General features: G+C 34.1%; 1 protein-coding gene across 5 annotated transcripts in view; it reads left to right on the top strand.

Moving 5' to 3' along the window:
- The window catches only part of ODF2L (outer dense fiber of sperm tails 2 like), a 65858-nt gene that overhangs the window by 26473 nt on the left and 24263 nt on the right, over positions 1 to 15122 (top strand). For 4 of the 5 annotated variants that reach the window (XM_033225469.1, XM_033225471.1, XM_033225470.1 and 1 more), the window contains exons 2-8: positions 1193 to 1361; positions 2669 to 2801; positions 3443 to 3568; positions 5044 to 5106; positions 5238 to 5309; positions 5878 to 5994; positions 12170 to 12355. In XM_033225469.1, coding sequence (XP_033081360.1) covers positions 1193 to 1361; positions 2669 to 2801; positions 3443 to 3568; positions 5044 to 5106; positions 5238 to 5309; positions 5878 to 5994; positions 12170 to 12355 — 866 coding nt within the window. Of the gene's footprint in view, positions 1 to 1192; positions 1362 to 2668; positions 2802 to 3442; positions 3569 to 5043; positions 5107 to 5237; positions 5310 to 5877; positions 5995 to 12169; positions 12356 to 15122 lie in introns of those variants that run through there. The other variant, XM_033225473.1, reaches the window with a different exon arrangement.

Genomic DNA, 15122 nt, shown 5'->3' with positions numbered 1-15122 from the left:
GTTTGGTTTTTTATTTGATTTTGTATACTTGTAATTCTTCTAGTCTATAGATAGCTCAAAATATTGTTATACCCTTGTAATAGATGTTGCATATTTGCAGCATTCAAGGGAATCATCCTAGACTAAGTTGGTTACTTAGCAGTTCCTTTTGGACTTTACTTTCTGGTATTTAAAAAATATGACCTTACTTCATTGGCCTGTTTCCTAAATATTTGTCTCTACAGTATATAGGACATTCAGATAAAATATGTACATTTTATGGACACTTTGGAAGGTTTCTGAATGGCTAATATAAATAATCTTCAACCTGTAATTTCACTTCTTCTCTTAAGTGTTAAAAATTCTTGAATATAATGTGTTTGGTAATACAGACATACAAAACTAAATTACAAGAGGTAAATATCTGAAAAAAATGTAGAAAACCTTGAATATTACCTTTGGTTTTGTGTAAACATAAAATGAAGTCAGGGAACACATTACCGTGTATGGTTAGAGTTGGGAAAACAGAGCCTTAATGGTTGCCAAAGCTCTAACTCATTACTTCAATTGGAGTAGTTTTGAGGAAATTCATAAATATTCACATTTTTAAAGTAACATCTACAGGTGTGAGTAAAAACAATTACATTAGTAAAATTTGGAAGTAATGTCTGTCTGTTCTTTTCATTATCACCAATATTCTAGATTGAGTTGGGAATAGGAGTAAGTGAATTTACTTTTGAAAAGTCTGCTTGCAATTGAATATCCAATCCTTTGTAGCTATTGTTGCCAAGTCTTTGAAAAGTTACATTTCTACAGATTTAGGCATAAATAACATACATTTCTTATGGCATGGGCCTAATAAGACAGACTATAGGTAACCCATGGTTTTTATATTTGTTTTATAGTCCTGCTGGGTTCAAATATTGTAATACTTCAAGAAATAGACTAATAAAGATTTTGACACTGTTGTGATTATTTAGGAATTATCAGGCCTTTTGGAAACAGTGTATGGAAATTGGCTATTGTTGAGTGGTTGTGCTATGCAATTTTGATACAATTTTGAATTAGTATCACAATGAGTAGCAGTTATACTTTTTATTTTGTCTTTGAAATATTATTCTTTTACACATTCTTATAACCTTTATTTTTTATGAGAGAGTAATGACAAAAAAATCTCTATTGACATAAATTTAATAACTAAAATGTTTCCTAGGTTTCAGCTTATGTGGAGAAGTTGCTGTGAAGCCACCTGTAAATCCATTTACTGAATTTATGGAGACGGCTATAAATGATGGACATTCAGAAGAACTCTTTTCCCATCTTAAAACTATATCAGAGAAAGAAGATTTACCACGGTGTACCAGTGAAAGTCATCTCAGCTGGTATTCTCATCAGTATCAGGGGAAATCGAAATTTCTGATTTCAGGATTTCCTGTTTTGTCCATAATATAAATTATTTGAATCAAATACAGCATTCTTTTAAGAGTATCTTTTTCAAATCTAGTATTTATTTATTAAAATATATTTAATCTGATTACAAAGGTACTCATCTAGCAGAATTCAGCTAGTTTTTTTGAATCTTAATGAAAGCAATTAAAAATGAAAACCTGGCTGGGCTCAATGGCTCATACCTATAATCTCAGCACTTTGGGAGGATGAGGCAGGTGGATCACTTGAGGTCAGGAGTTCAAGATCAGCCTGGCCAACATGCTGAAACCCCATCTCTAGTGCAAAAATGCAAAAATTAGCCAGATGTGGTAGCGTGTGCCTGTTGTGCCAGCTACTTGGAAGGCTGCGGTAGAAGAATCACTTGAACCCAGGAGGTGGAGGTTGTGGTTACGGTGAGCTGAGATAGCACCACTACACTCCTGGGTGACAGAGCGAGACTCCATCTCAAAAAAGAAAAAGAAAAAAAATGAAAACCTCATCTGTTAAGAATTTGCAAAATAAAGCTATTTAAGATAAATGAAAATGTAATAATATGTGATATCAGAAATGTAGTTAATGCTTGTGAAATCACTGTCATTTGGTATATTCCTATATAGCAAATACTTGTCATACTTCTTTAGAGTGGGGAATACACTTGTTATTTACATGAAATATTGCCCCCTGCCAAGTGGCAATCTTAGTATACCATTACTGTCCGTATGGATAGCTTAGTCCAGCTTCTGGTTTAACTTGTTATAAATGAAACTAATATTTTATCATCTATAATCATACTTGACTTTCTGCCTGTGGTTTTTAATAAAGGACAGGTGTCGTTTATAGATAGAATGTTCTTAGGCTTCCTACTTTAAGCCAGTTGTACTTAACACATATTTTTGACATAGCCTCTAGGATGCCGTCAGTTGTTAATGAGCCGTTATGTTTTACAAAGAGAAAAGCTGCCAATTAAAGAGTTTCCATATCACTTGGAATTTTATTTATAAATATTGAAAATGCTCCTTCAAACTTAACTATACATGTACCTTTAACCCAAATAACTTTTGTGATTACATACAAGTAAAATATAAGTAAAATAAGGTATTCTTAGAATTTGCTTACACTCAAAGTCTAAGTTTCGAGCTACTTTTGGACTAAAAGTTGTCCTTGCTAATAAGAGTACTGTATACGTGATATGGCATTTCTAAGTAGCATCTTTAAATGAAGTTGGATTTAACTTAAATTTTGTATGTGCATTTGTAATTAGCCTGAAGCAGGACATCCTAAATGAAAAGACTGAATTGGAAGCGACACTTAAGGAAGCGGAGTTGGTAACTCGTTCTATAGAATTACTTTTGCCACTATTTAAGGACACCATTGAAAAGATTAATTTTGAAAATGTGAGTGACTTATGAATATATAATAAAATGAAAAGCTAGTATATTACTCAGAATGTATTAACTGAGGTTTCATATCTTATGTAGGTATGCTCACATATGAGTATTTAATACCAAAAATGAGGGTTTATCAGAATTCTTTATTCCCGTGTCATTAACTACAATTCTTTTCCTGAAAGATAATCTCAGGCATACACCTGATAAGAGGCTAAGCTAGAAACAATATATTTTGGGTGCTTGAATTAACCAGAGTTGAACTAGAAAATCAGCTTTTCTGAAGAGCGAATTTAAAACTAAAATCTTATGAGAGGTGAAATGTATCTGTTTTCGATAGTATTATTTGGAATAGAGAACTATTTTTAAGTTCCAGCATATTAAAGTTTAAATTAGGGACAAACAATAGATTATCTTCTATAACTTTTATATAAAAGCCTAAAATGCTGTTAGAATATAAGCTCTTATTTTGATTTCATTTTATTTTAATGTACTGTATAACAGATCCAATTTACAAATTTTGTAACATTATTACTATGCACAAAAGAATGATTTTGTTAGGAAAAAATATGTTTGATAGTATCATATTTTAGAGGGTTTTACTTAATGCTGTGTCTTAAAATGTGTATGTGGTTCTTGTAATTTGTCAGGCGAATCTTTCTGCATCGAATTTGAAGATTTCCGAACAGAAGGAAATATTAACAAAAGAATTAGACACTTTCAGAAGTGTAAAACTAGCTTTAGAACATCTTCTTAGAGAGCAAGACTACAAACAAGTAAGGGATTAACACTAAGCACTCATTTTAATAGTGATATTTCTCACTTGAAGGATACATTATTTTTAAACTGTAGAAATTATTGGTATATTTAAAATGGAAATAATTCTTTGAATTTTGTCAGTCATGAATCCCTACCTTTAATGTTTCATAAGTAGTTCTATATGAAAACCACATTTTTATAGAAAATGTATTTTTATTTTTCATCTCAAAAACTTTGTTATACTTAATTTAACTGATTCTAATAAAATATACACTTTTTGAGTTTAAACTCTTTGTACATTATATTTATATGTATGTAACGTATCTATATATTCTTCATCTGGTAAAAGCTTTATTGAAATGGAATTCACATACCATACAGTTCTCCCATTTAAATTATAAAATTCAGTGGTTTTCATTGTATTCACAGAGTTGTGCAGCCATCACCACAGTCAATTTTAAAGCATTTTTATCACTCCAAAAAGAAAGCTTATACCCTTTAAATCACCTAAATTATTCTTCTGACTCCCTGTTGACTTTTTCCTATGATAATTTTTTTCAGAATTGTAAAAACTAATATTAGGTAATAGTTTTTGTAATTAAAAAGTTAACATGCTTATAGAAAATTTTGATAAGCAGAGAAATATTCTCTTGATCTCAGCACTTAGTGAAACATCACGATTAAGGACTGTTAATTTTATGTTGTGTATGTTTTGCAGTCTTTTGTTTCTTTACTGTATATATGTTATGTGTGCATATATACGTGGTGTTTTAGAAAAATGGAGTAAAACTACTCTCTTTGTTTTGTAACTTGACTTTTATACTTAACACTATATTGTCAGTATTTTCTCATGTATTGAATATTTTTTGAATAGAAAGGAATCTTAACTCGAGTTCTTTGGACCCTTATGGATCCAAGGATGGCCTTTATGAAATCCGTAAGCCCTCTGAAATTCCGTGTATAATTTTGTATTCTATGTACATATATATGTGGTTTTGAGTGAAAAGAATTGATAACTATTTCACATTCTAAATCAGAAGTATGACTTTCAAAAATGAATAAATAGTCTTCTGTGGTCTCATTTAAAATGGCTACATAGAATTCTGTTACTGATTCACTGTAGTTCTTCAAGAGATTTCTTATTGCTAGAATTTAGATTGTTGATAATTTTTGCTTTGTAAACAGCACTGTGTTGCATTCTATACTCTATACAAACTTCTTTTGTACAGAGAATTTTTGTGATTTTATTGTCACTAACCTATACTTTCTGAAGCATTCTTTTGAGATCAATTTAGTAAATTAACTAATTTCATAAATTGCAGACCAAAAATAATTTGGAATACTTGAGCAAAAATCTTTTCAATGGTTAACTCTTTTAAAAATCTGAATTAAAAGTCATATTAATTTATTGAGTAATGCTTATTCCACTTCCTACTTTTTTATATAGAGAAATATAATTTGTGATCACTGATTTATAACGTTCTTTTCTCAGACAGGAGACAATTTACCCAGCATGTTGCTAGAAAATTTAACTGATAATGAAAGTGAAAATACTGTAAGTCTTTCCACACTTACTTTTTGTCCATTCTTTCTGTCATTGTTATTTGCATGCTGCTTGGTTTTATAAAATTAGCCAATATTATCCAAGTTGTGAAATTTCTAATTCTTATTTTATATTTGCTCAAGAATCTTAAGAAGAAGGTATTTGAAAAGGAGGCCCATATCCAAGAACTTTCTTGTTTGTTTCAGACTGAAAAGGTAAGCAAAATTTGAGCTTTTGAGCTTAATTCATTATATTAATATTGACTTCTTTTTTTTTTTTTTTCCCATCCTGGCCCCAACTCCTCAGAAATAAACACAGAAAAGTGTTTTGAAATTCTAGATTATTTGGATATTTTACAGCTTTTACCTATCAAATATGACATCTTAATTTTATTAAGCTTTTTTAAGAGTTTTATGGTGTTTTGTCAGGATATTTGGCATAAATCACTTCATATAGGAACTGTTTTAAATTTGTATTGTATTTCAGTTGGGTGACAAATTAAGGAATGTTAGTCTTTGTAGGAGCATTTTAGGTATACCCATACCTTTATTTAGAAAGATAGATGGGAATTTTAAAAAAGAGATGATTATCAGGAGCCATTAAATAAAAAAGGTTGGGCATGAAATACATTTGTAATAGGGGCGGCAGTTTATGTAAAGTAATGCTTTGCTTTTTATCAGCTGTGTAGATTGTTTTTTAAATCAGGGTAAAATTAGAGGTGCTGGGCTGGGGATACAGCAAATAATATGGATTTTTTTGGTTTTCTCTTTCTCTTTGTTACAGGCAAATACTTTGAAAGCAAACCGTTTTTCTCAATCAGTAAAAGTAGTACATGAACGACTACAGATCCAAATTCATAAAAAGGAAGCTGAGAACAATAAGTTGAAAGAATACGTAAAGGTATAAATATATATATATATATCCATTTTAATAGCTTAAGTGATAAAATTAATGAAACACTATAAAGCCATTCCTTAGTTCTAGAATTTGGTGGTTTAAAATACACAGTTGTTGACATGGGAAATACATATTTAAGATAAATCTTATTATTTGTGGCCTAACTAAAGGTTTGGGTCCAAATTTCAATATAAAAATGCTGTCTCTGTTTAATACCAATCTAGGAAGGGTTTATGGGATTGAATTACTTTAAAAATCGTTTCCACTTTATAATTAATTTATATTTACTGTGGAAAATTTATAGAAAATAAATTTAAATACACCAAAATCATTGTTAACATTTTGGTGTACATTATTTCAGTCTTTTTTCTCCGTCTCTACATACATACATACATCATACATACTTTCACATGTTTAACAGTCAATGCAAGGTTTATTTTTTGTTACTAATCATAATAATTTTAAAATCAGCCCAACTTTAATGTTCACAAAATTAAGTAATTCCCTTATTAAACAACTTTGTAGAGATATAATTAAGGGGAATTTTTTTGATTTAATTATTCTTTTGGAGTCAAAGTCGCTTTGAAATGAGAATTTGAGATGGCATAGCATACAATATAAGGTAACTTTTTTTTTTATTTCCACCAAAGGCAAAGAAGCAATATTCCCACCTTCAGAGGTTACAGAGACTCAAACTCCATTGAGTGTGAGGACTTCTAAATTAGATTTCTGTTTGGTTTTGCAGTCCTGAATCATAGCAGATGTCTGCAGCCTGTAGCATGTTTCAAAACTGTAGTTGAATTTGTGTGTGTGTGTCTGTTTCTTCCTTTAAAGGGACATTAAGTAGGTTTATGGGACATGTAAATTTTGTATGCTAGGGCACTGCAGATGAACTGGACTTGGTATTGCAGTGGTCTGTCATAGTAAATACAGGAGAGCACATGTGATTGAATACATCTGACGTGTGATTGAACATATTAGGTAATCATCTTTCCCAATGTATCTTAAAGCGTAGTGTTTAGTTTTTATAACCGTGATAATTTGGAGAAAGAACATAAGGCTAAAATCCTAAAATTTTGCTTTGAAATTCTACTAATAATTTGAATTCAAATTATTTTACCAAAATGCTACTGTTAAGAAATGATTAAAAGAAACTGAGTTTATGGATTTTTCTACATTTTCTCTCACAGACTTTTGGATTTAAGGCATTAAGTAATTAAGGGGTTCAGAATTTAGTTCTTTTTGACTTACTTTTTTTTTTTTTTTTTTTTGAGACGGAGTCTGGCTCTGTCGCCCAGGCAGGAGTGCAGTGGCGCGATCTCGGCTCACTGCAAGCTCCGCCTCCCGGGTTTACGCCATTCTCCTGCCTCAGCCTCCCGAGTACCTGGGACTACAGGCGCCTGCCATCTCGCCCGGCTAATTTTTTTTTTTTGTATTTTTTAGTAGAGACGGGGTTTCACCGTGTTAGCCAGGATGGTCTCGATCTCCTGACCTCGTGATCCACCCGTCTCGGCCTCCCAAAGTGCTGGGATTACAGGCTTGAGCCACCGCGCCCGGCCTTGACTTACGTTTGACAGTGTTTTGTTTTCGTTTTTTTTTTAAGAGTATGAATCCAATGATCTCAATTTGGCAACATCAATCTCAACTTTTTAGTGTTCAGTAATTTGTTGTATTGGGTCTTTTAAAAATTTACATTGTAAATGTCTGGGAACTATCCTGCAGATGCCTTGCACCAGTTTTTCTTTCTAGATCTTTGTGATGTAGCAATTAGAGTTAGAATATTTTCATATTTTCAGAAGAGATTGAGAATAATTGTCTGTATAAAATGTGACATGTATACAGACACTCCTTTGGAGATAGAAAAAGATAATCAACTTTATGTGTTCATTCATTTGGCAAATGACTTGAGAGGTTATTTTGAAATTATAAAAATAATTTGTCCTTTCAGTATACTCCTTGATAGTGCCTAAGTGTGGGATTTGATAAATCTGGTGAGAAGATCGTGTCTGGAACCGTGTTCAAAAAGAAAATTTACTTTCTATGTTTAAAAGTCTTTTAACCTAAGACAGCAACTATTCATGGTGTGATGATGACACCGTGTGGACTTTTAGAGGAATGACAGCAGTATTTCCTGTGGGATGTTCCTTTGTCTTATGTCGACTTACTGTACTGCTGTTTTTCCCCAACTAGTTATGTTTTATGGGATTTTGTTTTTTTAGAACAATTTAAGAATGTGTTGCTCCTTTTCTTAGTTTACTTAGTCACTCTTCAAAGAAATCAAATCTAAATCTTAATATATACTTCTTAATCTCAATTTTAGTGGCAGTTAAGAAACTTAGATTTTGGTGATTGTAGAGTTAAGTTGAAAAGTCCTAGGTTTAGCTTTTACTGTGACTCCTTTGCAATTTTTAAAAATTAAAATGGCTAAGGAATGCGAGACTAAAACTTAAATTCTGTAATAATTTCACATTTCAGTATTACACAGGTTTCAAAAATGTAAAAACATTAAAATCATAAGTCTTTAAGTAAATACTTAATACTCAAATACTTTAAATACAAAGTCTTAAAATAATTTGAAATAAAAACATTTGAGTTCTCACCTTAAATCACATCCCTCATCTACCCAGCCTAATATTCTGTCTCTCATGTTGCCAAGAGGTATGCCAAAGAGATAGTCATGCCAATTAGTTACAGTCACATTCAATGATAGAAACGTGTCCTCAATAATACAAACCTTATGACTCTTATAGTCATTAATTTGTCTAAACCTGTGTTTGGTCTTGGAATAATGACTTCCATAAATTTACTTTATTGGATAAAGTAGTAATTTATTATCTTTAATGTAACTCTAGTGTCAGGACACGCCCCGTAATTCTAGTAAATTAAAATTTGGTAAATCTGTTTATGTCATCTATAGCCTTCTTAAAGATTATAATCATATCTTTAAGATTTTAGCTTTCAAAATGAATAGTCCTAATATATTTGGGGAGCTGCCAATTCCTTTGAATATTGGTACATATTTGGATTGTTTCTAGCTCAATTATGTTTTTTTAAACTAGTTTTTAAAACTAGTAAGATGTGTAATATTCTAGATGTGAACTAAAAAAGCTGAGTTAATCACAGAAGTTTTAAGGAAGTTAGTGTTTGTACCATAATCACTAATATTAGTATCTTTAATAATAGCATTAGTTTGATATAGGATTATATGTTTTAAATTTGCATCCTTTAACAGGTTATAGAGAAGCATTGGTGAAGTCACCTTTCTTTACTGTTTTGCTTTTTTAATTAATCTTATTAATCATTTTGATAAAACCTGTATAGAGAATTATTGTATTAGGCCATTTTAACATTGTTATGAAGAAATACCTGAGACTGCATAGTTTATAAAGAATAGAAGTTTAATTGGCCCACAGTTCCACAGGCTGCACAGGAAGCATGATTCTGGCATCTGCTCAGCTTCTGGGGAGGCCTCAGGAAACTTAACAGTCATGGTGGAAGACAAACGGGGAGTGAGGCATCTCACATGGTGGGAGGAGAAGCAAGAGAGAGAGCAAGTAGGGAGGTGCTGCACACTTTTAAACAACCCGATTTTGCGAGAACTCACTATCAGGAGAACAGCACCAAGAGGATGCTGTAAACCATTCATAAGAAACAACCCTGTAATCCAACCACCTGCCACCAGGCCCCAGCGCCAACACTGGGGGTTACAGTTGACATGAAATTTGGGTAGGGACACAGATCCAAACCGATATAGTTTGTCTGTGTCCCCACCCAAATCTCATCTTGAATTCTAATCTTAAGAATCCCCATGTGTTTAGGGAGAGACCTGATGGGAGGTGATTGGATCATGGGGGTGGTTTCCCCCATCCTGTTCTCATGATAGTGAGTGAGATCTGATGGTTTTATAAGAGGCTCTTCCCCCTTGGCTCTTCACTCTTTTCTCTCCTGCTGCAACGTGAAGAAGGCTTCCCCCTCGCCTTCTGCCATGATTGAAGTTTCCTGAGGCCTCCCTAGCCATGTGGAACTGTGAGTCAGTTAGAACTTGTCCCTTTGTAAATCACCCAGTCTCGGGTATTTCTTTATAGCAGCATGAGAATGGACTAATACAGTTAATTGGTACTGCAGAGAGTGGGTATTGCTATAAAGATACCCACAAATGTGGAAGTGACTTTGGAACTAAGTAATGGGCAGAGGTTGGAACAGTTTGGATGGCTCAGAAGAAGACAGGAAGATGTGGGAAAGCTTGGAACTTCCTAGAGGCTTGTTGAATGGTGTTGAGCAAAATGCTGATAGTGATATGAACAATGAAGTCCTGGCTGAGGTGGTCTCAGATACAGATGAGGAACTTGTTGGGAACTGGAATAAAGGTGACTCTTGCTATGCTTTAGCAAAGAGACTGACGGTATTTTACCCCTGCTCTAGAGATCTGTGGAACTTTGAATTTGAAAGATATGATTTAGGGTATCTGGTAGAAGAAATTTCTAAGCAGAAAAACATTCAAGATATGACCTGGTTGATTCTGAAAGCTTTCAGTTTTATGCATTCACAAAGTGATTGTTTGAAATTGGAACATATGTTTAAAAGGGAAACAGAGCGTAAAAATTTGGACAATTTGCAGCCTGACCATGCGATAGAAAAGAAACACCCATTTTCTGGGGAGAAATTCAAGTGGTCTGCAGAAATTTGCATAAATAATGAGAAGTCAAATAATAATCAATGGGGAAAATGTCTCTGGGGCGTGTCAGAGGTCTTCATGGCAGCCCCTTCTATCACAGACCCAGAGGTCTAGGAGGAAAAAGTGGTTTTGTGGGCTGGGCCTAGGGCCTTGCTGCTTTGTACTGTCTTGGGACTTGGTGCCCTGCGTTCTAGTTGTGGTTAAAAGGGGCCAATGTATAGCTCAGGCCATTTTTCAGAGGGTGGATGCCCCAAGCCTTGGCGACTTCCACGTGGTGTTGGACTTGAAGGTGCACAGAAGTCAAGAATTGAGGCTTGGGAACCTCAGCCTAGATTTCATGGGATGTGTGGAAGCACCTGGATGTCCAGGCAGAAGTTTGCTGCAGGGGTAGAGCCCTCATGGAGAACCTTTGCTGGGGCAGTGTGGAAGAGAAATGTGGGGTTGGAGCCCCCACATAGAGTCCCCATTGGAGCACTGCCTAGTGGAGCTGTGAGAAGAGGGCCACAGTCCTCCAGACCCCAGAATGGTAGATCCACTGACAGCTTGCACCATGTGCCTGGAAGAACTCCAGATACTCAATGCCAGCCTGGTAAAGCAGCTAGGAAGGGGGCTGTACCCTGCAGGCCACAGGGCTGGAGCTGCCAAAGACTATGGGAGCCCACTCCTTGCATCAGCATGATGTGAAACATGAAGTCAAGGGAGATTATTTAGGAGCTTTAAGATTTAATGACTGCCCTGTTGGATTGTGGACTTGCATGGGTCCTGTAGTCTGCCCTTTTTTGGCCAATTTCTTCCATTTGGAATGGGAACATTTACCCAATACCTGTGCCCCCATAGTTTCTTGGAAGTAATTAACTTGCTTTTTATTTTACAGACTCCTAGGCAGAAGGGACTTGCCTTGTCTCAGATGAGACTTTAGACTTGGACTTTTGGGTTAATGCTGGAATGAATTAAGACTTTGGAGGACTGTTGGAAAGGCATGATTGTGTTTTGAAATGTGAGGACATGAGATTTGGGAGGGGCAAGGGGCAGAATGCTACGGTTTGGCTGTGTCCCCACCCAAATCTCATTTTGAATTGTAATCCTTATAATCTCCATGTGTCTAGGAAGAGACCTGGTAGGAGGTGATTGGATCATGGGGGTGGTTTTCCCCATGCTGTTCTCATGATAGTGAGTGAGTTCTTGTGAGACCTGATGGTTTTATAAGGGGCTCTTCCCCCTTTGCTCCTCACTCTTCTCTCTCCTGCCACCATGTGAAGAAGGTCCTTGCTTCCTCTTCACCTTCTGCCATGATCGTAAGTTTCCTGAGATCTTCCCAGCCATGTGGAACTGTGAGTCAATTAAACTTCTTTCCTTTATAAATTACTCAGTCTAGGTTATTTCTTTATGGCAGTGTGAGAATGAAGTAATACACAAACCATATCAGTTATGTACATATTTTTACAATGTTTACATAAACATTGGAGTTCTGAAATAATTTAATTGTTGCTAATTTTTTTTTAGAGCTTAGAAACCAAGATAGCCAAGTGGAGCCTGCAATTGAGAATGAATAAGAATGAGGCTGTAGTGATGAAAGAAGCAAGTAGGCGAATAGCTGTAGCTTTAAAAAAGGCATCTAAAGTTTACAAACAAAGGCTTGACCATTTTACAGGAGCTATTGAAAAACTTACTTCCCAAATTAGAGATCAGGTATGTAAATTCATTCTTTTTAAAATTAAAAGTTACATTTTATGTACTTAGTTTATATAATTAATGTTTTGATGCTTCATATAGTAATTTCATTCTTCTCTTAATGCTGTTAATACCAGAAAAACTTACACTTTTTGCTTTAAATCTTTTATTTTGAAATATTACATAAAATGTCAAATTTTCATATTGAAATATATCAGCATTTCCTTGGGCACTTTTCTTAAAGGAAATATTAAGTGTGTCCCCCCCTACACAAACAAAAAGGTTCTATTGGCCAACTAACTAAGGGTAATATATTATACACATTTCCTCCTGGGACATTGTGGTCCATGTTAGCAAATTAAAGGCTCTGAGGCGGCTTTCAGAAACAGTGGAACGAAGGGTGTTGAACTAAGAGTTTCCCACACTTTTTTAACCACAGAGCTATTCTTTTACCCACAAAACAACTCTTGGAACTGGTTCTGAGGAACACTAGTTTGAGAAATGCTGATTTATGTTATTAGACCCTATGACTTTATTCAGTAATTAACCTCATTTAATCTCGGTAATACATTTAAAACCATGTGCTGACATAAACACACCATGTAAAATATATCTTTGGGTATAGTACAAATTTGAAAATGGCCTTAGTGCTTTGTTGTTTTCAACAAATTATATTTATTCAATTACTAATTAATAATTTTTTAATAAAGTCTGACTGATATCCTACCTCTTAAGAACTTACGTTACAGCTTATAGAATTATTAGAGGCTTTTAGAAAAGAAAACAGACTTGTATAAAAGCTTATTGCAAACAAAATAGTATTTTGTTAACTTTGTGACTTGAGATAAGGAACTTAACCTCTTTAAGCTTCAATTTCCTCATGTATAAAATAGGAGATCATAATACTCCCTATCTCATGTGTTTGTAGGGAGAGATAAATGAGAAAATATATTTTTGCACTGCCCTCCTTTCTGTTCCTGTAATGCATGAAGTTTTTTTCTTTGTTTTGTTGTTGTTCTTGTTTGTTGCTGCATCTGGCTTTAATGTTCTTCCCTGGCTCACAATAGCTCTTTCTTTTTTTAATCATTCAGGTATCTTTTCAATTGACATCTCTTCAGAGAGGCCTTTCTTGACCATTCCTTTTGAAGTAGTCCTAAAACAATCATATCAATGTCTTAATTTTTTTTCATAGCATTCACTATAATCTGAAACTATATAATTTATTTTTTCATTTATCACTGCTGTTGTGTTTTGTTTTATTTTTAACTGTTTCCTTCTACTTGAATATAAGTCTCAGAAGGCAGGAGCTTGCTATCCTATTCACCTAAGGTAAGGGTACCATTATTTAAAACAGTATCTTAAGTCTAAAACATGAACAGTTCAGCAATAAGAGCTAAATAATAGTTTAACAAAATGTCATCACATATCTACACAATGCATAAATTTTACCAAGGACTACAGAGAGAGATCAAGGACAAGGAGGATTTGTAAAGGTCTGTGGTCTTTCGTAATTAGGTTACTAGTTACTAATTCAGATGCAGTTTCAGTGCAGTGGAAGGAAAGGTGAAAAGGGAGATTTTGCTTTATATCTGCATGTTGTAAGGAGAGATGAAAGAAGAAATGAGGATTTGGAAAGTACTAGAGACAAATGATTCTGACATTTAGTACCCAGGGGCGAGGATGTTAAATGCTCTATAATTCTGCACACTGAAGAATTAACCCATTTCCTTCTTTGAAAATTAGATCCTAATTTTGCTTCTGGTGGCTTAGATGTGCCATTTCTCTAAAGCAAAGAGAAAAGGTAGGCCAACTCAAAAAACTCTCTAGGAAGGTAATTCCATCACTGACTAGTTTTGACACCTAGGAATGCCATACTGATGAAGTAGGTAATAATTATATTGCTAACACATAAATTCTTTTCTTACTGATAAAACTTCTGTATATCTTAATTTATATTATAAACTTATACTTCATAATTTATATTAAAGCTTATTTTATACAAAATATGAAAATACTAGTCTTGAATATATCAAAAATATTACTGTGAAAAAATTTAAACAAAAAAGTCTTGCGCATAATACATGCTCAGTAAATACTTGCTCAGTAAATGGATGAATGATGAAAGAAGGAAGTACCCAATAAATGTTAATTGTTGTCATTACTGTTTCTGAGCTTTTTGATTTGTAATTACTGGCATTGTTGCCTTCCAGTGTGTTTTTATGTAGAATGTAGACAGGAGGCACAGTGGCTACAGCTCTTTAGGTGGATCTGCAGTTATTAGATTTGAGCTATTTATTGAGTGTGTGCTGTGCTGCAGGCACTATCAAGGCCCTAGAAATACAGCTATGAACAAAAGCAGATAAAAATCCCTACCTTGTGGGAGTTCACATTCAAAATGGATAAGCCACTACTATCACTTATGTCTCTTTGTGGACAGTAGCAGTGTTTGAAGGCTGATGGGGTGACCTCTATAAAATAGATCTTGGCGTCGTTATAGCAAAGATAAGTAAGGTGCATCACCAAATATTATGGAGCTTTGGAACTAGGGGTAGTTTCTGTGTGTACCACAGGGGCTTTCTCCTCTGATGCTTATGTGGTTGTTACCATCTTCTGTCTATAGAGCATGAAATTAATTCAAGACCAGCCTGGGTAACATAGCAAGATGCTGTCTCTACTCTCTCTCTCTCTATACATATAAAATATAGTATATACACCATATGTATAAAATATATGTAGACATATATGTATAGTAGATATATATATGGTATATACATATATATTTAGA

This window comes from Trachypithecus francoisi, unplaced genomic scaffold (assembly GCF_009764315.1).
Source record: "Trachypithecus francoisi isolate TF-2019V2 unplaced genomic scaffold, Tfra_2.0 Lachesis_group12, whole genome shotgun sequence".
NCBI classification, from domain to species: Eukaryota; Metazoa; Chordata; class Mammalia; order Primates; family Cercopithecidae; genus Trachypithecus; species Trachypithecus francoisi.
Note: the sequence above shows the minus strand (reverse complement) of the source record. Positions and strands in the feature narration are given on the sequence as shown.